Source organism: Antechinus flavipes, chromosome 3 (genome assembly GCF_016432865.1).
Source record: "Antechinus flavipes isolate AdamAnt ecotype Samford, QLD, Australia chromosome 3, AdamAnt_v2, whole genome shotgun sequence".
Taxonomy (NCBI): Eukaryota; Metazoa; Chordata; class Mammalia; order Dasyuromorphia; family Dasyuridae; genus Antechinus; species Antechinus flavipes.
Window position 1 is genome coordinate 168,819,143 of NC_067400.1, and position 24,249 is coordinate 168,843,391.

Consider the following 24,249-nt stretch of genomic DNA (forward strand, 5'->3'; position numbering starts at 1 on the left):
CAGGAAGTGCAGAATTAGTAATTTTAACCATAAATGTGAATGGGGTAAATTCCTGCATAAAGCAGAGGCAGATAGCAAACTGGATTAAAAGCCAAAATCTTACAATATGTTGTTTATAGGAAACACACCTGAAGCAGGGCAATACATACAGAGTAAAAGTAAAAGGCTGGAACAGAACCTATATGCTTCAGGTGAAGTCAAAAAAAGCCATCCTGATTTCAGTTCAAGCAAAAGCAAAAATTGACCTAATTAAAAGAGATAAGGAAGGGCACTATATCTTGCTAAGGGGTAGCATAGATAACGAAGCAATATCAATACTAAACATATATGCACCAAGTAGTATAGCATCTAAATTCCTAAAGGAGAAATTAAGAGAGCTGCAAGAAGAAATAGACAGCAAAACTATAATAGTGGGAGATCTCAACCTTGTACTCTCAGAACTAGATAAATCAAACCACAAAATAAATAAGAAAGAAGTCAAAGAGGTAAATAGAACACTAGAAAAGTTAGGTATGATAGATCTTTGGAGAAAACTAAATGGAGACGGAAAGGAGTACACTTTCTTCTTGGCAGTTCATGGAACCTATACACAAATTGACCATATATTAGGACATAAAAACTTCAAAATCAAATATAGAAAGGCAGAAATAGTAAATGCATTCTTTTCAGATTATGATGCAATAAAAACTACATTTAATAAAAAGCCAGGGGAAAATAAGTACCAAAAAGTAATTGGAAACTAAATAATCTTATCCTAAAGAATGAATGGGTGAAACAGCAAATCATAAACACAATAATTTCACTCAAGAGAATGATAATAATGAGATGACATACCAAACTGTGTGGGATGCAGCCAAAACAGTAATAAGGGGAAATTTTTTATCTCTAGAGGCCTACTTGCATAAAATAGAGAAAGAGAAAATCAGTGGATTAGGCTTGCAACTAAAAAAGCTAGAAAAAGAGCAAATTAAAAACCTCCAATCAAACACTAAACTTGAAATTCTAAAAATAAAAGGAGCGATGAATAAATGTGAAAGTAAAAAGACTTTTGAACTAATAAATTAAACTAAGGGTTGGTTCTATAAAAAAAAAAAAAAGATAAACCCTTGGTAAATTTGATTAGAAAAAGGAAAGAGGAAAATCAAATTGTTAGTCTCCCTTTTCAAGGGAGAACTTGCCACTAATGAAGAGGAAATTAGAGCAATAATTAGGAGTTACTCTGCCCAATTTTATGCCAATAAATTTGATAACTTAAATGAAATGGAAGAATACCTTCAAAAATATAGCTTGCCCAGATTAACAGAGGAAAAAGTAAAATGATTAAACAGTCCCATCTTAGAAAAAGAAATAGAACAAGCTATTAATCAGCTCCCTAAGAAAAAATCCTTAGGACCAGATGGATTTACATGTGAATTCTACCAAAACATTTAAAGAACAATTAACTCCAATGCTATGTAAACTATTTGAAAAAATAGGGATTGAAGGAGTCCTACCAAATTTCTTTTATGACACAGACATGGTACTGATACCTAAACCAAGCAGGAAGAAAACAGAGAAAGAAAATTATAGACTAATCTCCCTAAAGAACTTTGATGCAAAAATCTTAAATAAAATATTAGCAAAAAGATTATAGAAAATCATCCCCAGGATAATACCCCATGACCAAGTAAGATTTATACCAGGAATGCAGGGCTGATTCAATATTAGGAAAACTATTAACATAATTGACTATATCAATAACCAAATTAACAAAAACCATATGATCATCTCAATAGATGCAGAAAAAGCATTTGATAAAATCTAACTCCCATTCCTATTAAAAACACAAGAGAATATAATAATAAATGGACTTTTCCTTAAAATAATCAGTAGCATCTATTTAAAACCATCATTAAGCATCATATGTAATGGTGATAAACTGGCATCATTCTCAATAAAATCAGGAGTGAAACAAGATTGCCCACTATCACCTCTACTGTTCAATATTGTATTTGATAGAAATGCTAGCTTCGGCAGTAAGAGATGAAAAAGATATTAAAAGAATTAAGAGTAGGTAATGAGGAAATCAAATTATCACTCTTTGTAGATGATATGATGGTGTACCTAGAGTCCTCCAGAGATTCTACTAAAAAACTATTAGAAGTAATCCACAACTTTAGAAAGTTGTATTATACAAAATAAATTCACATAAATCCTCAGCATTTTTATACATCACTAACAAAATCCAATAGCAAGGGATACAAAGAGAAATTTTATTTACAATAACTGTCGATAGTATAAAATATTTGGGAATCTATCTGCCAAAGGAACATCAAGAACTATATGAGCAAAACTATAAAACACTTTCTACACAGATAAAGTCAGATCTAAACAAGTGGAAAAATATCTCTTGGATAGACTGAGTGAATATAATAAAAATGACAATACTACCTAAACTAATCTATTTATTTAATGCTATACCCATCAGACTTCTAAGAAACTATTTTAATGACCTAGAAAGAAAAATAACAACAAAATTCATCTAGAAGAACAAAAGATCAAAAATTTCAAGGGAACTAAGTGAAAAAAAAAATAATCAAATGAAGGTGGCCTAGCTGTACCTAGTCTAAAACTGTATTATAAAGCAGCGGTCTCCAAAACCATTTGGTATTGGCTAAGAAATAGACTAGTTGATCAGTGGAATAGATTGGGTTAACAGGACAAAATAGTCAATAATTATAGCAGTCTAGTATTTGACAAACCCAAAGACCCCAACTTTTTGGATAAGAATTCGCTATTTGACAAAAACTGCTGGGAAAATTGGAAATTAGTACAGTACTAACTAGGCATTAATCCTCACTTAACACTGTATACCAAGATAAGATCAAAATGGGTTCATGATTTAGGCATAAAGAATAAGATTATAACTAAATTAGGAGAACATAGTATAGTTTACCTCTCAGATCTGTGGAGGAGGAAGGAATTTGTGACCAAAAAACTAGAGATCATTATTGATCACAAAATAGAAAATTTTGATTATATCAAGTTAAAAAACTTTTGTACAAATAAAACTAATGCAGACGAGATTTGAAGGGAAGCAACAAACTGGGAAAACATTTTTATAGTTAAAGGTTCTGTTAAAGGCCTCATTTTCAAAATATATAGAGAATTACTCTAACTTCAAAGAAGTCAAGCCATTCTCCAATTGATAAATGGTCAAAGGCTATGAACAGATAATTTTTGGAGAATGAAATTGAAACTATTTCTATTCATATGAAAAGGTGTTCCAAATCATTATTGATCAGAGAAATGTAAATTAAGACAGCTGTGAGATACCACTACATACTTGTCAGATTGGCTAAGACAGGAAAAGATAAAGCTGAATAGTTGGAGGGGATGTCGGAAAACTGTTACACTGATGCATTGTTTTTTTTAAAATTTATTTTATAATAACTTTATATTGACAGAATCCATGGCTGTGTAATTTTTTTTACAACATTATCCCTTGCACTCGCTTCTGTTCTGATTTTTCCCCTCCCTTCCTCCACCTTCTCCCCTAGATGGCAAGCAGTCCAATATATGTTAAATATGTTGCAGTATATCCCAGATACAATCAATATATGTTTGCAGAACTGAACAGTTCTCTTGTTGCACAGGGAAAATTGGATTCAGAAGGTAAAAATAACCCGGGAAGAAAAACAAAAATGCAAATAGTTCACATTCATTTCCCAGTGTTCTTTCTTTGGATGTAGCTACTTCTGTCCATCATTTATCAATTGAAACTGAGTTAGGTTTCTTTGTCAAAGAAATCCACTTCCATCAGAATACATCCTCCTACAATATCGTTGTTGAAGTGTATAATGATCTCCTGGTTCTGCTCATTTCACTTAGCATCAGTTCATGTAAGTCTCTCCACGCCTCTCTGTATTCATCCTGCTGGTCATTTCTTACAGAACAATAATATTCCATAACATTCATATATCACAATTTACCCAGCCATTCTCCAATTGATGGGCATCCATTCAATTTCCAGTTTTTAGCCACCAACATTTTGGCACATACAGGTCCCTTTCCCTTCTTTAGTATTTCTTTGGGATATAAGCCCAGAAGTAACACTGCTGGATCAAAGGGTATGCACAGTTTGATAACTTTTGGGGCATAATTCCAGATTGCTCTCTAGAATGGTTGGATTCGTTCACAACTCCACCAAAAATGCAACACTGATGCATTGCTGGTGGAGTTGTGAACGAATCCAACCATTCTGGAGAGCAATTTGGAACTATTGTTCTGGAAGAAACAATCAAGAGGATGATTTCAAAGAAGCCTGTAGAGAACTGAAGCTAAGTGAAATGAGCAGAAGTAGGAGATTATTATACACTTCAACAACAATACTACATGAGGATCAATTCTGATGTAAGTGGCCATCTTTAGCAATGGGAGGATCTAAATCAGTTTAAATGATCAGTGATGAACAGAACCAGCTACATCCAGCGAAAAAACACTGGGAAATAAGTATGGACCACAACATAGCATTTGCACCTTTTCTGTTATTTGCATTTTTGCTTTTCTTCCCAGGTTATTTTTATCTTCTTTTTAAAAACCAATTTTTGTTGTGCAGCACAATAACTATGAATATATATACATATATTGTATTTAACATAAACTTTAATATGTTTAACATATATGGAACTGCTTGCCATCTAGGGGAGGGGATGGAGGGAAAAGTTAGAACAGAAGTGTTTGCAAAGGTCACTGTTGAAAAATTACCCATGCATATGTTCTGTCAATAAAAAGCTATAATAAAAAAAATATAAAGTTGTAATCTAATTGAAAAAGATCCTTTGATGTCCTTAAATTTATTTATTTTAGTTTTTAGTTTTTTAAAAAATAGTATCTTATTTTCCAAATACATGCAAAGATAGTTTTCAGCTTTCACCTTTGCAAAGCTTTGTGTTCCAAATTTTTCTCCTTCTTTCCCCACCCCAGGACAGCAGGCAATGTGATATAGGTTAAACATGTGCAATTCTTCTAAACATATTTACATAGTCATCGTGATGCAAAAGAAAAATCAGATCAAAGGGGAATCAAGAGAAAGAAAAAACCCAATAACAACAAAAAAATGAAAATACTATGTTTAGGTCCAGATTCAGTCTTCATAGTTCTCTGTCTGGATTTGCATGGTGCTTTCCATTACAAGTCTATTAGAATTTTCTTGGAATACCTCATTGTTGAAAAGAGACAAGATCATCATAGTTGATCGTCACATAGTCTTGTTTTTGCTGTATACAATGTTCTCTTGGTGCTGCTTACTTCACTCAGCATCAGTTCATGCAAATCTTTCCAGATTTTTCTGAAATGAGCCTGCTTATCATTTCTTACAGAACTATTGTTATATTGTGGAATATTATTATATTCCATTACATTCACATGCTATAACTTATTCAGCCATTCCCCGACTGATAGGCAGCCACTCAATTTCCAGTTCATTTATTATAAAAACATTTTTGTACATGTTGATCCTTTCTTCTCTTCTATGATCCCGTTGAAATACAGACCGAATAGAGCCACTTAAAGGGTATGCACAGTTTTATAGTCTTTTGGACATTCCATATTGCTCTTCAGAATAGTTGGATTACAACTCCACAACAATGCATTAATGTTCCAGTTTTCCCACATCCCTCAATATTTATTAATATCTTTTTCTATCATCTTAGCTAATTTAAGAGGTGTGAAGTGTGGTATCTCCATAGTTGTTTTAATTTACATTTCTCTAATCAATAGTGATTTAGAGCATTTTTTCATGACTAGAAATATTTTTAATTTTTTCATCTGAAAATTGTCTGTTTATATCCTTTTCCCATTTATCAACTGGGGAATGGCTTGTATTCTTATAAATTTAAGTCTCTTCTTTGTATATTTCATAAATGAGGCCTTTGTTAGAAACACTAGCTATGAAATTCCTCCCCACCCCCCAGCTTTCTATTTTCCTTTCTAATTTTGGTTGCATTGGTTTTGTTTGTGCAAAGAGTTTTTAATTTAATGTAATCAGAGTTGTTCGTTTTGCTTTTCATAATGTTCAGTAGTTCCTCTTTCACCATAAATTTCTTCCTTCTCCATAGATCTGAGAGGTAAATTATCCCTTGTTCTGATTTGCTTATAGTATCACCCTTTATGTCAAAATCATGAACCCATTTTGGTTTAGGGTGTTAGCTGTTAACCAGTGCCTGTATTCTGCTATACTATTTTTTATTTTCTCAGCAATTTTTGTCAGATAGTAAATTCTTATCCCAGAGGCTGGAGTCTTTGGGGTTATCAAACACTAATTTACTATATTCATTGACTATTGTGTCTTGTGAACTTAACATATTCCAGTGGTCCACTATTCTGTTTCTTAGAGAGTACCAAATGGTTTTGATGAATGCCTCTTTATAATATAGGTTTAGGTCTGTTATAGTTAGGCCACCTTCTTTTGCATTTTTTTTTTCATTATTTTGCTTGAAATTCTCGACCTTTTGTTCTTCCAAATGAACTTTCTTATTATTTTTTTCTAGCTGTGTAAAATAATTTCTTGGCAGTTTGATTGGCATAGCACTGAATAAGTAGATTAATTTAGGTAGAATTGTCATTTTTATTATATTAGCTCAGCCTTCCCATGAGCAACAGATATTCTTTCAGTTGTTTGGATCTACCTTTATTTATATGAAAAATGTTTTGTAATTGTGTTCATATAGCTTCTGGCTTTGTCTTTGAAGGTAGACTCTCAAATAGATTACCTTAAATTTATAGCAAAGGGAATTTGCTTAAGGGATATTTCCAACAAGTGATTATAGTTTGATGAATTGTCCTTCAAAACAACTCCAATCTCTTTCTAGTGAGCCTTTTTCCTTGGGCCTCTCCCATTATTACTTAACAATCTGTATTCAAGTAGGTTCAGGTTTGGTTTGTTCAACGTTTTCTATAATGTTCGTTCTTTTATATTACTGTTCTCTGCTGACCTGGTTTTTCTATATTTTATGTTTCTATTTAGTGACTGCTTTAAGTCCACATTTCTATTTGACAACATACAGATTCAAACTGTTGGGATAGAATTTTAGCAATGGATGGTATATAATGTAAAGTTTTTTTCCTGAAGTATAAGGAATAGTTTGAGATATGATTTAAAATATTATTTGGCTTCAATGGTTGAAAGACCTTGCTTTCCCAGGATTTCTGGATATTTTTGGAAAATGTCAAAGTTAATGAGCAAGCACTTAGTGTGTTTGGGAAGATGATGATGAATTATGATGATGATTGAATAGTAACTGAAAAAAAATAAATATTGTATAGAACGAAATAAGCAGTAATGATGGTGTAAACGAAGTAAGTTATAAAAGGGACAAAAGTGGGAAATATTATAATATTAAAAATCAAATCCTGGTTTTGTTACTTAGATCTGTTTGACTTTGGGAAAAATTCTGGGCTTTACTTTCCTTACCTATAAAAAAAGAAGCAGTTGGATTAGAAATCCAGTCTTAGGACTTTGTATCTAACTGGATTTGGGAGTAAGGAAGAGACCTTAGTATATTGACCTGAACAACAAAGAAAAAAAGGAGGGGTAGGGGAAGATGGTAAGTTGATGGAAGTTCATTTTAAAATTTTTTTCAGTGATATTTTATTTTTTCCAAATATATGCAAAGATAATTTTCACCTTTGCAAAATCTTGTTTTAAGTTCTTCTTCCTCTGCTCTTCCTCCTCTTTCTCCAGCATAGCAAACAATTTTTTATAGGTTAAATGTGTGCAATTCTTTTGAAGATATGTCTATATTCTGCCTTTTGAGCAAAAAAAAAAAATCAGATCAAAAAGGAAAAAAAAAATGGGGGGGAATAACCAAGCAAATAACAATAACAAAAAGGGTGAAAATACTATCCTTTAATCCGCCTTCAGTTTCCATAGTTCTTTCTCTGAGATGTGGATGACTATCTCAAGTCTATTGGGATTGTCTTAAATCACCTCATTGTTGAAATCACCTCAAATCTATCAAAATTGATCATCACATATTCTTGATGTTACTGTGTATAGAGTGGTCTTTTGGTTCTGCTCAATTCACTTTATATCAGTTCATCTAAGTAGATTTTAATCAAAGCAGGAAAATACCTATTATCCAAGGCCAGTTTCTTATATGTTGGCAATGAATACAATTTTAATTATCTAAACAGTATTTGAATTTAACATTTTTTTTCATATTTAGCATTTTTTCCTCAATCTTTCCCAAGAATATAAAAGCATATTTCCTTGTCATATATTGAAGTCTAGCTCTGGACTGTATTACTAGAAATAACAGGGAGTGAAAATAAAGGTCCACTTTGGGGCTATAAACAGACTAATCTGCCAAAGTATATCTTATTGTACCCTTTGAACCCTCTAAGGGGTATGGGAAAGAATGATAAAGGGTCATTGGCAGTTAGATTTACTTTTTGAGCTGCCAGTTAATTTATGGAATTATTAATTGATACACTGTGACCCAGGAAAAAAAGAGACATGAGATTCAGCTATCATTGGTTTCTACCCACGGATTCATTGTGCTTTACTTATTCAGGAATAGAGTATGAATAATGTATTGTCTGGGTCTTGATGCTGTCAGTTTGTTATTAAGGGAACAGACCTCAGGAAATTAGGAAATTCCTCTTGGTTGAAGTGTGGCTGGCACTTGTAGTTGGATATTCACCAATGATATTAAGGGGCAATACAGTGGCAAACAATACAGATAGCGGCAGGCAGCATGTAGATGAGAATGATAATAGGGAGGAATACAGAGAATCACATCATTGTAGCTCAGAAGTGGGAGCAATGGTGCAGCATGTGCTTGTGACAGATGGAGAAGTGGCTGAGGGTGGCAGGAGTTAGGAGTGTCACTTTTATAGAGTATGGGTGGCAAGGACAGACTGATTTCCTGCTTTGCTACTTTATGATTAATTGATGAATATATCCACATCATCCCAAATTTATCAGCAATATCTTAAGGTTAATTTATAATCAGAATGCTTTGCTGGTGTTCTGCTCATCTTACTGCATGTCTAGAGCTTATCTAAGGTTTACAGAATAAGAGCTGTTAGTAGTCTTCAGAGGCCTTTGCTGGTTTCCCCCTTATGTAGCACATAATCTTAGGATGCAGCCTTTGTTAATTTATGAAATATTTTCCAGTGGCTTCTATGGTCCCTTTATTTATGAGATAGTTTGCAATTGTTATGCTTCTTATATTTATATTTATATTTATATTTATTCTTAATTTATAGGACAGTCTATAAGTGACTTGTAAGTTCCTCTTTTTAATCTTACCTATTATTAATATTACCTTATATTAACTACTTATAAACTTAATATGCTAATTAGATATTTGTGTGTATGGGTGTGCATACGTGTGCATGTATGTGCATTTTCACTTGTACAATTGTGCTGAGCTTTTCTCCTTTGAGCTTCTCCTGGGACTGGGTACTTAGATCTTGCATGATTTAATGTGTTCCCTTTTGCATTCTTTTCCTTGAAAGATGAAACATTGATCTGGCTCCTAAATTTGAAATCTGCCTTAATAGATCTTAAGCAAAAGTTTTTGAGCCATCCCTTAGAGTGATTTACACCAGGACTTTCTGGGAGCTTGTATAATATACTATCTTGGTACCTCCTCAAAGTAATAAAAACATAAGTTTCTGTTTGGCTTCTAGTTGAGTGATACTGTATAGACTAATGGAGCTTTTTAGAGTTGACGATTTAGGAATTGTCTTAAGAAATTGATTGAGCTCTCTGTGTGACATTGTTGTTAACTAAGTTTGATTTTTCACATCTTGTGATTTAGGGAAGGCTTGTACTGGATAGGCTTCGCTTTTTGTTTCATTGTTGTGGATTTTTAGAGGCTGCTATCTCAGGTTGTATTTTATTTTAGTCCTCAAATCTTATCAGTAGCATACTATGAGTTAACTCTGGAAGTGAATCTTCAAGTGATGTCTCTTGGGGTCCTGCAGCAGCTAGAACATCCTGAAAAACAGAAAAGGGGGGGAAAAGATGATTATTAAAGCACCCAGATGTAATAATGAAGTTTGAGACAGAAATCTGTTTCTCTTGCTGAAGTCCAGAAAGTTGGTGAAAAACCATATAATTGCAAAATAGAAAACTGTAGGAAAGATTCAGCAAGTATATCATTGCCTTATTTATTTATTTATTTGTTTTTTAAATCTGTCTTCTCTCTATTTGGGTAAGAAAACTAGAGTAACTTGGTTATAAGTTATTTTAGAATAATGTTTAAGGCCAGTAGTCAAATAGACTTAAGGCTTAATTATCTCAATGAAGGCTTAATTATCTCAATGAAGAGAGTATATTTTTTTCTTGGGGAGAGCAGTTGGAAGGTTGTATTTACAGCACATTCTTATTGGGAACCATTTAGCTTCTTATGTACTATTTTTTCTGTTCAGAGTTTTGTTTTTTAAAAGCTAGTTGTGTTGTCTTTTCATTATGCTATAATGAAGAAATTTTGAATTTTGTATGAAACTTTTTTGGAGAAATTTCTGGTAGTAATATTTGAATAACTAGTTAGTATTATTTGTTTATTTAATATCTATAATTAAGAAACTAATTCATCTTATGTATCTTTATTTTAAGATCAATAAAACTTTTAATATTCCCAATTGAGACATAACTCCTCCCTGTTAAGATCCCATTATGCTTAGCCAACATTTCCACTTTGTATTTTGAAAGAAAATAAATCTAGCTCACAATTTCCCTCTGCTCAGAGAATTAATGCACTGTTAGACTGTAACTTAAGTTCCCCACTTAAGAACTACTTTTATAACTTGACATTTACGTGTTTTTCTCAGAAGAAAGACATTGTATGATTTTTAGGATTAGGATCCAGACTCTCAACAAATAAATGGAACAAATAAATCTTAATAGCTCCATACATGATTCCTCCTCTTTTGCCTTTCTTCCTGGAATCTACTTTTTAGTGAGTAGATCTATTCAGGTAATAATACTAGAGTTCAATGTTATTAGCAAAAGAAATTCCAAATTTTCCTTGTTAAATAGTGCAGCACTAGATATTTAACCAGATTTGCATTTAATCGTAAATGACCGAAATCACTGGAGTATCTGTTCAAAGAGTATTATATTGTATATCAAATTGTATAATTTAGCATTTGTTTGTGTGCTTTTGATAGTGACATGATATTGCTATCCTTTATATATTACTAAAGTAATGCATTTTTCTTCACATACATTTAAACATGAAAATGTCCTAGGTCTCAAAAAGTGAATATTTTCCTACAAAATCTTTTGAGTGATTAGTAAATGTAATACTGGATCATATATAAAGATATATCATTAGAACTGTAAGGGACTTTAGTGAGACATTGAGGGTCAGGGAGATAGTCACGTTTTAAAAAATAAATTTATTTTTTCCACCCTCTCTTTCCCCTCTTCTTACTTCTCACAGGAAGTGGTGAGAAGAAAAAACAAAACTTTGATAACAAATATGAATTCTCAAGCAAAAGGATCCATTTTTTTCACATGCAGAAATATGTGTCATTCTGTATATTTAGTCCCTTACCTCTCTGTAGCATGCTGAACTAACTTATTCAAATTAATGATAGAAGTAGAACTATACTGAAGATCTCTTGAGATCTAGTTAAAGTATTCTTTCAAAAACTACACTATCTTGAAACCTAGGATGGAATGATTATGTGATAGGTGTGTGAAGGGAGATAATATGCAAGAATACTAAAAGCCTGTGAAATAATTTACCTGTCAAGTAGAGAAGTTTATTTTTTACCTAAAAGGAAGGTCCTCCTTGTTCCTCATTGCTTCTTTCTCTACTACCTTCAATCTGTAATCTCTCCTCTTTTGAGGAGCACTTAGTCCATATTTATCACTCAGTCAGTATTATCTACAAGATATCCAGAACCTTCTCCATTCCTGAGTAACTTTAGCAACCATGGTTCACAATGTTTCTCCTTTGTAACTCCTGTCTTGATAATCTGGAGATTTTAACCTGGACATTTTAATATAAATGTTGATATATCCTCAAATCCCCTAACCTCAATTTTCTGTTTTCCAAACATAACCTGTACTTCCACCTGAGTCTTCTGCAGATGGTCATATCCTTGATCTTGCCACTCAAAAATATTCTTCTTTTATATCATGAACTCTGAAGTTTCATTTATGTGATTATAATTGTTGTCATTTCATCTTTCCCTCTATCTTGTATATCCTGTCCCTGTTCTTTGTACTTTCTGTGGTCTCTAAATCACTGTCTCTCTTAGTGTTTGCATACAGTATCATCCCTGGCTACAAGCTTCTCCTTATTTATCTTGACTCTTTGATGATCCAGCTCAACTTCTACTATCCTCTTTACTTAAGTCCCTTGTCTTTTTATCTTATTGCTAATTTTCTCTTTCTGAGCTTCAGTCTTGGATTACTCACACCCAACAAAGCTGGACAAAAACAATCATGAAATTCTGTTAAGTCTACTATAAATTTATATTCAACTGAAAAAAATTCAATTGAGTCCTCATTGAGGCAAGGTAATCCTATTACATCTCCCTAATCGATTAGCCATTCTATTTACCATATATTTTTCCCAAACATTTCCATCTTTCTTCAAACCTCCTAAGGCTACTCCCCTCTTTTTTTCTTTTCAGCTGAGAACCTTGCTTCTTATTTGTCTGAGAAAAAAGTGAGGCAGAGATTTTTGCCTTGTTCTTCATCTCTGCTCAGATGTGTTCCTCCACTATCCTGTCTTTCCTCTTCTTGTGTGTAGAGATGGCCCTTCTTGTTAAGGCAAACCCCTCTACATAAGTGGTCCCATTTCATCCCCTTTTCTACCTTTCTATTATTCCAACTCTCTCAGAAATCTTCAATCTCTCCCTGTCTATTGGTTACCCCTAGACATCTTAAATTCAGCTTGTTAAAATGAAACTTGCTATCTTTCCTCCCAAGACTTTTCTTCTTTCTACTCTCAAGGATTATTCTCATCCTTCCAGTGTCATCTGTAATCCCTCCCTTTTCTTTATTCTGTCATCTAATCACATTTGTACAAGTTCTGTCACTGGCTTTCATACCTAGACTACTATTGTAATAATCTTTTGGTTGTTCTTCCTGCCTCAGTTTTTTATTTTCTCCAATTTGTCATCTACCTGTTCAGCTGTCAAACAGAGACCTACCTACTTCATTCTTCAGTAAAGTTTAATGGTTCTTTATTACCTCCAGGGTAAAATGTAAAGCCCTCTATTTAGCTTTAAAAACCCTTCATAGCCTGGCTCATTCTCACTTTAAAGTCTTCTTATACTTCACTCTCCTCCACATAGTCTATGATCTAGAGTAACATTGGCCTCCTTGCTGTTCTTTGCAGAAGACCCTCCAAGTAGGGAATCAGGAAAGCCATGGCACTTTACCTCCATTTCCTTAATTTTTTTTTCTTTTCTTTCTTTCTTTCTTTCTTTCTTCCTTTTTTTTTTTTTTTTACATCCCAACTGAAATCCCATGTTCTGTAAGAAGCTGCTCTCAATCCCTTAATATTGGTGACTTCCCTTTATTGATTATTTTCATTATCTCTAGTTTGTTCTCTATATAATTTACTTGCACATAATTGTTTACTCTCATCTCCTTCGTTAGACTGAACTTGTTGAGAGCGGGGATTGTTCTTTGCTTCTCCAGAACTTTGCACGATGCTGACCAAATAATAATTGCTTGATAAATGATTATTGTTGATTGACTATTACCACAGAAAGTGCTACTACAGATATTCTGGTGTATGTGTAACATTTTTGTCAGAGATCTCCTTGTGGTGTATACTTAGTAGTGGAATTCTGGGTCAAAGGGAGTGATTGTTTTAGCTACTTTACATAATTCTAAATGGCTTTTCTAAATGGCTTTACTAATTCACTGCTATTAATATGGCCTATTAACTTTTTGTAGATTTCAAAGATATAATAAATGTTTGTTGAATTGAATTGGAATGTGGTCTTGTAGTTGTATGTCTAGTTTCCACATAACTAGTTGTATTAAACACAGGAAAGAATGGTACCTGATGTATATTCTTTTTGCTCGCACTTTAGAGATGTTTGATTTTTGTTGTTGTTGTTGTTGTTGTTGTTACTATGCTTTTGGCAAGATGGGTTGGGATAATTTGAGTAAATATTAACTGCTGTTCCTCGTATAAGTTTGAAAAAGTAATAGTTTCGGAGCCAAAGAGCAGAGATGTAGTGATGATCTCAAGCACTTAATTCTATAAAAGTGTAAGATAAGAATTGAACAGTGGTAGTAAATTTTTTTTTCCCCAAAGTGTGTAATTCTTGTGCAGTGTTATCCTTTGAAAGCTAGCTAATAGTTATTCATCATTTATTGTAGGTGCTACAGAATATTTTAGAAACAGAAAATGAATATTCTAAAGAACTACAGACTATTCTTTCAACTTACCTGCGACCGTTACAGTCCAGTGAAAAGTAAGTTAGATTATTTTTTTTATTATTAGAAGGAATTTTTTAATATACTACTTTCTGTCTCTTTACTTACTGCTGCCCTCTCTCATCTTTTATTAGAAAGTTGAAAAATAAAAAAAAAATGGCATTGAAGGATTAAACTCTATTATTCTTAGATTAAAGCATGCTTTAAAAATAAAAGTATTTTATGGGTTTTGGATGAGGAGGAGTCAGGTTTGTAAAATTGCTTACACATTTTCACTTGTGTTTTGCTTGCCTCTAGGTTAAACTCAACAAATATTTTATATTTAATGGGAAATTTAGAAGAAATAAGTTCTTTCCAGCAAATGCTTGTACAGTCTTTAGAAGAATGCACCAAGTAAGTAACATACTTAAAAAATGCAAGTTTCATTTTGATTCCCATAGTATTTTGAGGAATTGCATAGTTAAGAACATTTCAGGATTCATATCTCTATAGATTAAAACTTGTGGGTTTGAATTTTCAGGATAGTTTGGTGTCAGTAGAAAAGATATGTTTAGATGATCTGATTTCTCTCCTAAATTATAGCCAAGATGCTCTTCTTCTTCTTCCCCCTTTCCCCCCCCCCCAAAAAAAAAAAAAACAAAAAAACAAAAAAACTTTGGCTCATTATGCTTATGCTTTCAAACTTGGGGTACTTATTAAAATCCAAAGAATAGATGTGATCACTTGATGTAAAAAGCATGTAGAGGATATAGATTTGTAAAAGTACTTTTAGGCTTAGAAAGTAATGTTATATATCATAATCTCTCCCCTTTTTGAGGGAGATAGAACTGAATAATAGTAGCCTGTATTGAATGTTTTTATTACAACTTTATCATTTAACTTCCTGCAGCCAAAAGGCATGTCTCAGTGGTTGTTCATCAGTTCCAAATTTGTTCAGGACTGTCCTTCAGACATTGTCCTTCAGAAATAAGTAATCACATCTATGGTGTTCTGAAGTAGTTTTGAATATAGATTGTGAAGAGTTACCTACTTTTCCACTGCCTTTTCAAAATAGTCCATTCTATTAGTCACATTGTATCATTTCTGTCTGGTAGCGAGAAGCAAATAAAATAAATGCATATAAGTAAATAGTATTTTCCAATTTTTGTACATTAATTTTTGCCATCAGAAATCCAAAGGGTGAACATATTTCCAAACTTCTCTATGGAAAGAGTTTTCTTCCTGAGTATGCCTTACATTACTTGTATGCCAAGAATAGAAATATTTTCTCTCTTCACTTTCTTTCTGTCCTCTCTTTTTCATATGTTTTACCTAAGACCTTTTTAAAAAATTGCAGTTATTTTCCAATGTGTACCTTTTCTTTATTAAAATCCTTCTTATAATAAAGGAATTTAAGCAAAATTTTCTCCTTTTGACAGTACAGTTCTCATTCTACGCTCTTAGTCTCTCAGGTCTTCTTCCAAGAGGAGAGAAATATGTTTTTTTAGGACCACAAATGGAAATTGTAATCTATGGCAGCATTTTAATGTTGGTTTCTTCTATGTAATTTTAATCACTATATTGTTTTCTGGGTTCTATTTTCTTGATATCACTTCGTACAAGTTTTGAATAAGGACATTTTTGGATAGAACTTTGGACATATTGGCACATTTTGAATTTGTTTTAGATGGTGTGTCAGGGCAGAAAACAAAGATGGTATGTCCTTAAGGCCTTACATTAATATTCTTTCAGGAGGATGTTTTACTCTCCTTGTAAGCTATATGACTAATTTATTTTCTGTGACTGTTCATTGACAACATTTAATAATAACTTATTGAGCATTGCTACACTCTTTCTAGTATTTCTGTTTTTGAGGTGTTATTCAATAATATATTTAAACTAGTCACTCATAAATGTAAAACATAAAGAGAGGTGAAAGTTGCTTTTGTTTTCCTTTGAAATGCTGATATTTTTCAAATTGAACTGTGTGCTAACTTCAGGAGTCCTCAAGGGCTCTGACTTGGCCCTCATTCCCTTTTGCTTTTATACTATTTCACTTGGTGATATCAGTTCTGATGGTTTCAGTGATTATCTCTCCGCAGATGGTGCTTAGATTTTCTTGTCCATCTCTATCTGATCTCTGTCTTGACCATATTGAACTGACTGTCCCATAGTGCTCTTTAGCTCAACATATCTAAGCTGAACTCCTCAGGTTCAGGTGAACCCAATTTGTCAGGCTCAATTTCTCTCCCTTATCTTCCATTTTAAATGACTCACCAAGTCCTGTCCTTCCCACCTTTATAACTTCTCTCATCTATGCCCCCTTCTCTCCTCTGTACCCATCCTGGTGCAGGCCCTCACCTCTTCATGCCTGGATTATTGCAGTAGTCTGCTGATTTGTTATGGGCTAGAACTCTGAACTTGAAACAAAGGATTTTTACAAGGTGCTAACTCAGTGGAATTGATAAAGACAGTGGTGATTTAGCATGGTGATTAATAGTTCTCTAGTTCAGTACATGTACTTAGTACGTAATATAGTTCCACAAGATTCACACCTATGATAAGAGAGCATATAAGCTCGGACAGACAGAGCCAGGATCAATTTGGAGAGATTCAGAGGGCAGAGAAGGAGGCAACCTTCAAGCTCTCGGAACCAAGGAAAGAGATAGGCCTCTAAGAAAGATAACCGGGCCCCAGGAAAGGAGACAAGACTGAAAGAGATAATAAAGGATTTGGACTTTAACATCTGGCTGCACTTGTGGTGATTACTGAACAGGAAGGAATTACTGGGATTACTACAGGATTATTATAGGATTACTGGACAGGAAGGCTGCCCCAGAGAACCCCAGGAAAACCGAAAAGAGAACATTACACTGATTGATCCTTCTTGTTTCCAAGTCTATCCTTTTTGTATTTAGCTATCCAAACTTATTTTCTTGACTCTGACCATATTATATTTCCCTTCCCTCCTATTCATAATCTCCCACCCCCATTTATTAGAATCCTTGTTTCAGGATCAAATCTAAATTCTTTATTGAGTGTTTAGAGCCCTTCATAACCTGGCCTCTTCTTTTTCAGTCGTCTTAAATCTTATATCCATCTTCCCTTACGATCCAGTGAAATTGGCCTCCTTGCTATTCCTGTTATATGTCACTCTATTTCATGAAGTGGTGCCTGTTTTACTAGCTGTTTCCAATGCCTGGAATGTTCTCCCTCTTCTGTGCCTCCTAGGTTCCCTGACTTCCTTTAAGTGTCCATTAAAGTCTTATCTTCTGCAAAAAAGCCTTTCTCCAGTCCTCCTTTGTATTAGTGCCTTCCTTCTTCGATTATTATCAATTTGTCCTATTCACATACATTTTATTTGTATATCCTTTTCTCCATTCGACTGTCACTTCCTTGAGATGAGGGATTTTTATTTTTATTTTTTTATTTTTTGGCCTTTCTTTATATCCCTAGTCCTTAGCACAGTGCCTGCCACACACAGATTTAAAAGGAAAAGTGCAAGTCATGTCAATTCAATTAACATTTATTGAATTGACATGACTTACACTTTTCCTTTTAAATCTCATTGATCTCTGAATTTCTGATTTCATTCCAGTTCCTTTAGATTGGCTTCTTCCTAATTCTTGCAGATAGAGAGAAGTGAACTTGCCCTGTACCCTTCATTTATGTTAGCTTGTTAAATTGTAAAGCTAAAAAGTCAGCTCTGTAAATTTATTAACTGCTTGTTAAACTGAAAATAAGTTTATTACTTTAATTTTTTGGCAGGCTTTAAAGTTCCATCAAAGTACTTTGTATTAGGACATATATTGAAAAGCAGTAGCATGCCAGAATGACTAAACACTAGTCTCCAACCAAAAATTTAAATCCATTTTCTTCTTATAGCTTTCCCAACCTTAGTAATGTGGCATATTTATATGCTATTGAATAGAGTAGCTTGAATATCACTCAGCTTCTCTACCTGGCAAACAGGGCTCATTTAATGTAGTTTTAATTCTTTATAAAAGGTGTATCTCTTTACATAATAACAGCAGACATTTTTCCTTTTCTTACTGATGCTTAATAATAAGGTCTAGTGATTGGAGTGTTGGATTGCTTTTCACGAGAACTTAAATATAGTACTGATATTTTTCTAGATATTTATAGATGTAGACAAATTACTAAATTACAAAGCATGGTGACCCTGTTTACTCATTTGTAAAGTAGGGTTTAGAATAATATTTCTCTTCCAGGAAACTTCTTTTATATTAATAATGGAAATATTGTTGGTTCCTTTCCCCCCTCCATTTTAAACTTTTTCTTCCTATTTTGATCTTTCCCATCTTCTTAGAACATGAATTTCTACTGTAAGTTTTAGAACTGTTCATCAGTAATTACACTCTATCTACTCTTATTTTTTTTTAGCATCTATAGCTGTTGTCAACTAACTTTCCATTCTTGCTGCTTCCTAATTTTATAAAAGCTCCCTCCTGCTTCTAAAGAAGCATGTGTTCATATGGTTCCAACTTATAGAACATTTTCCCATTTGTGAGAATGTATCCTTCTTTTTCTTTCTTTAAATCACATTTCAGAGCTCATTTTCCTGAGGAAATTTCTTCCTTATTATTTGACTTTTTTAAAGCATCTTTTCTTCATGGATGTTTACAAATTATTATATTATCATGTATATGTTTCTGGCCCTTCCTCCCTTCTTTTATCCAAGTTGTCCTCCCCCAAATTGCCCAAAATCACCTATCTTGATCTGTACACAGAATCTTATTCTGAAAGCGTATTTAAAGGTCATTTTGTCCTACTTCCTTTCTTTTCTTGTCAAATATGTCAATTCCATCTCTGACAAAAAGTCAGTGTAGTCTCTGATTGAAAAAAATGACAAGGAAATAAATCATTACTTTTCAAGGCTGCTGCTCCATTGTCAGAAAGATCTTCATATCGAACTTAAATCAGACTCCTTAAATTTATTGGATTTAGTCGTATTCCTTTACAGCTCCTTGGGTCTTAAAGAGGAATCCTCTTTACACTTAATTCTTACCACTATGTCAGAGAAAATAGCTGTAAACTTAAAATGATTTGTGCAACCTGTAGGCAGTTTTGGATTTTATAAAGTCCTTCCAGTGGTGGTTCAAACATAGTATTGGGGGATTAGAGTAGTCTTCCTCCAAGGTAAAAGGCTGTGATGTCAGAGCCTTTGAAGTTGCTATTTTGTGGATATCCAGTTTTTACTTGTAATGTTAATTTATTTCTTTTTACTTATTACTGCCCCACTTCCTTCACAAGTCATATGTCTTTGATTTCTTTTATGCCACTTCTCACATGCCAAATCATCTTTAGTGAATCTTGCATCTTACATTTCTTCGATATATTTTTCCATTATCCTTTGGGTCACATGAGAATTTGAATCTTAAGAGATCATATAATGTTTATTCACTGATTCATGATCAAATGGAAGACTCTTCAGTGTTTAAAAAAAAATAGATTTCTGTGACAGTAAGCAGCTTGGAATGATTGAAAGCTGTGTTTTGTTTCCAAGTGTTCATCTATCCAGATTAACATCTATTTATTCCTGACCTAAGTTTTCTGTCATTAGCATGTGTACAAAGCAGACATACATATGCTTGGATTTATTTTGTTTTATTATTAAAAACAGCATTCAGATATTGATAATTATGGAGTGGTAGAGTATCATAAATTGCCCATGTACCCAAAAAGTCTAAACTGCTATTCCTGCCTACTAATCAAAACTGAGACCTCCCTATTCACTTGGCCTCAGCAACTGGGCCAAGCATTAGGGAGAAATAAATAGCTTCTTTAGGTTAGTACCATAAACACGTAACTCTTTGAATAGTGTTAGAAATGTCACAAGTATAGACAATTGCTGAAGTATCCCAGCTTTTCTGTGAAATCATCTTTTATTAATTAGGAGACATGTATTCATATCTTGAGTAATTTCTACTTATTCTCTCCACGTAGGCATTTTAGGATAACTGTTTGGCACATGCCCTCAATGTGTTTATTATGTCTATCAGTAATTTTTGTCTTAATGCAAACCCATTGAGGTCTGACCCATCTTGCTCTTTATGCAACCATATAGACAACCAGATTCTTGATAAATGCTTTTGGTGATGTTTTGTGTTTAATTGGCAGGAATGACTCTCCAAATGATCAGGCTTTGATTTCTTATGCTGAGCTGCTTTTTTGCCCTATTGCAATTTGCCAAATACTTCTTCTGTTATAACTCCATGAATTTTTTGCTTCTTAAAAATGTTCATCTGCAGTTGTTTCCAGAGCATTTCTTACCTGGTAGGTACCATTATTTGAAACTAGCACATTTAAGATCCTGAAGTATTTCTCTTCTCCCCTCAACAAGTAAATAAAAGAATAAAAATGGCATGTTATAGAAGGCAGCAAGGGGTTGGCAGTTAGACTTTAAGCAATGAGGACATAAAATTTCTTTCTAACACCAGAACCTACTATCTTGTATGTTTTGTGATTCTAATAGTGTTATCTAGTAGTATTGTATATTGTATTTATAAAGTCACATGTTTTACAAATTGCTTTTACTCAGAACACTGGTTCACAGCTCAAGAGCTCAAAGAGAACTCAGTCCATCCAGCCTAATCTCTCATTTTTCATTTAAAAAAAAAAAAAAAACAACAACAACAAAAAAACAAGGCCAATGGAGGAAAAGTGACTTATGTAAGGTCACATAGGTAGTATATGTGGTAATATTTGAACTCAGATCTCCTGACTTAAGAGTCCATGCTTGTTCTATTTCACATTGCCTTTCTTATTCTACAGAGGAGGAAACTGGGAGTCAGAGAGGTTAGGAGACTTGTCCCCTAGGAAATACTTTGTCTTTATGGTTACTTGGAGTGTTTTTATCCTCTAATATTAGAGTGAGAAGCTTGAGGACTTTTATGATTTGTAAATTTTTTTTTTTTGGTATCAGCATCATATTTTTTAAAGCAAATAATGCTTTGTATGTAGTGGTGTAATGTGTTTTTAGTGAGTACTTAACATATACTTTTGCTCTCTAGCGCTATATCTGAATATAGGAATATTATTATTCAAAATATGAATTTGTTATCATAGAAAGTTCCTAATTTGTTTCTTATGTGAAAAGGACCACCCCAGATATGTCTTATGGCAGGAATCTCTTTTTTCCTTTTTTCTTATTCTTCTTCATTACTTCCTTAATAGGATTTCCTCTGTACTTTTATAGCCTGGTTTCCACTCCTTTTCATCTCCTGTGATTCTGGGGGAACTGCCCAAGTGAGGAAAGAAGAAATCTCTGGCTTCCTTATAAATGTTTTTAATGGAAATATTTATAAGTGTAGTTATCTTGTATTCTCACAATCAAACTTCAGCTATATCATGCTGTCCTCACTCCCTCAAGCTTAAAAAAGAGACTTGGATCACAACCTTTTTGCTATAGGGGACTTTGTGTTATAGGTTTAAAGGAGAGTGAATATTAAAATCCATTCAAATAAAAACTTAAGAGTAATTTGCATCTTTTCTATGGATTATGGTTTGTAATGAATGAATTTGTGTTCTTATATTTGGTGTTTTTTTATTTTATTTTTTCCCCTTTCTTTTTTTATAATAGCTTTTTATTTTTCAAAATATATGCAAAGATAGTTTTCAACATTCACCCTTGAAAAATCTTACATTTCAAATTTTTCTCCCTCTCTTCCCCCCCACTTCCTCCCCTAAACAGCAAGTAATCCAATATAGGTTAAATATGTGCAATTCTTCTACACGTATTTCCACATTTATCATGCTGCACAAGAAAAATTGTATCTTATTATTTTCTTAGGACCATCCTTTTAAGTTTCCTCATTAACCTTCATTTTTTATTAAACATTTATTATATTCTTACTTTGCTGTGTGCAGGGAGGGGTTGGGATGGAGTAGGATGTCACAAAGTAAGACATCATTCCTGGCCACAAGAAGTAAATAAGGAGATAATTATTGGCAGTATCTGCTTTTGGGCCTTTGCCCTGCTTCTTTCTCATGGGCTTCTAGGCTGGAGAATTGACTACTGGGAAAAGGTCAATCTCAGTGGACTTTAAGTCTAAGGAAGCTGGGTGGGGATGGAAGATGGGAGAGGTGGGGGTTGGTTTGGATAGGTTTTGGCGAGCCATTCTCTTCCTATAACTCTCAGAATACAAGAATATATATAACAAATACAGCATTTTCCCTCGAAAAAGATAGTAAATTTGCTTGTGGAAGTGGATATCTGTGGTCTCTCTCCCAAAGCTTGAAAGTCATATTGTTGGATTTAGATACTTTCTGTAGACTGCCTATACTAAAGAGATTTGAATCCTTTAAGGTTGAGTCTGTTTCATTTTTATCTTAGTATCTCCAGTACACAAATAGTACTTCATACTTTTAATGTTGTATTGTTGTTTTGAATCACCGTGCTTATAGCACAATTGAACTTGATATCTCCTTTAAGCACTTATTAAGCACTTTAAGCTCCAGAGAGAAAGCTAGCATGTAATTTAGCCAACCAAGGGCCATACCTAATCTAAAAACTAGATTTTGCTCAGGAAAGAGCATTGACAATAGAGTTTTAATACTTGTGTTCATATCCCAATGGTATTATTCCTTTGCATATTGACTCATTTTCTTATGTATTTGTGTTATAGCAGGAAGTTGATAGGGCTCCTTCTTTAACCTGTTTTTTCAACAGGTTTCTGTGGCATTGAAAATAATTGTCCACAAAATGTTTTGTAGAATTCATTTATAGATCCATTTAATCTTGGAGATATTTTTCTTTTGGAAAGTCATTTGTGGCTTAATTTTTATTTCCTAAAAGAGTTATTTAAATACTTTATTTTTTCCTTCTCTTTATTTGGATAATTTATATTTTTATAAATCATCCTTTTCATTTAGATCATCAGTTTTATTATTATGTAGTTGGGCAAAATATTTCCTAATAATTTCTTTTATTTCCTCTTCACTGGTTGTGAATTCATATTTTTTTACTTTTGATATAGATAATTCGCTTTTCTTCATTATTGCATAGATCAAATTAGCCAGTGGTTTTTCTGTTTTTTTGTTTTTGAAAAACAAGTTCCTGATTTGATACGGATTAGTATTGTTGTTTATTTTCATTTATTGATATAAACAGATATAAATTTCCCTCTAACTACTGCTTTGGCTACAACTCACAAATTTTCTTATGTTGTTTCAATGTTATTATTATGAAAATTTTTTTATTGTTTCTATGATTTGTTCTTTTAACCCTTTTTTTAGGGTTCAGTTATTTAATTTGCAATTAATTTTTAATTGATTATTCAGCGCATCTTTATTAAATGTAATTTTTATTGCTTGATGGTCTGAAAAAGACATTGTTTCTGTTTTGTTGAATTTATTATAAGGCTTTTGGTGCCTTAGCACATTGTTAGTTTTTGTGAAGTTGCCATGCAAAGCTGAGAAGTAGGTATATTCCTTTCTATTCTCCAAAAATATTGTCACATATAACTTTTCTAAAATATTATTTACTTTCTTAACTTTTTTCTTGTTTGTTTCATGATTAGATTTTTGAGGGGGAAAGGAAATTGAGTCTGCTTTTAGTATCTAATAGTACTATTTCGAGTAATAGTGTCTTTTTTCACCTATAACTCATTTACCTTTTCCTTTAAGTATTTGGTCGCTATACCATTTGGCGCATATATTCAGAATTGAAATTGATTTATTGCCTATGGTACTTCTGTAATTCCCTGCCTATCTCTTTTACTCAGGTCACTTTTTGGTTTTGCCTTATCTATGGTCATAATCACCATCATTGCCTTTTAGTAAATCAGATGGAGCATAATAGGGTATGCTCTAGTTTGTCATTTTAACTATATATATGTATA

At 33.1% G+C, this 24,249-nt stretch overlaps 1 protein-coding gene across 7 annotated transcripts in view; it reads left to right on the plus strand.

The window, feature by feature from the left end:
• ARHGEF7 (Rho guanine nucleotide exchange factor 7) overlaps positions 1–24,249 on the plus strand; it is a 333,485-nt gene that overhangs the window by 185,997 nt on the left and 123,239 nt on the right. For all 7 annotated transcript variants that reach the window (XM_051984209.1, XM_051984207.1, XM_051984208.1 and 4 more), the window contains 2 exons: positions 14,351–14,445; positions 14,705–14,800. In XM_051984209.1, coding sequence (XP_051840169.1) covers positions 14,351–14,445; positions 14,705–14,800 — 191 coding nt within the window. The remainder of the gene's footprint in view (positions 1–14,350; positions 14,446–14,704; positions 14,801–24,249) is intronic.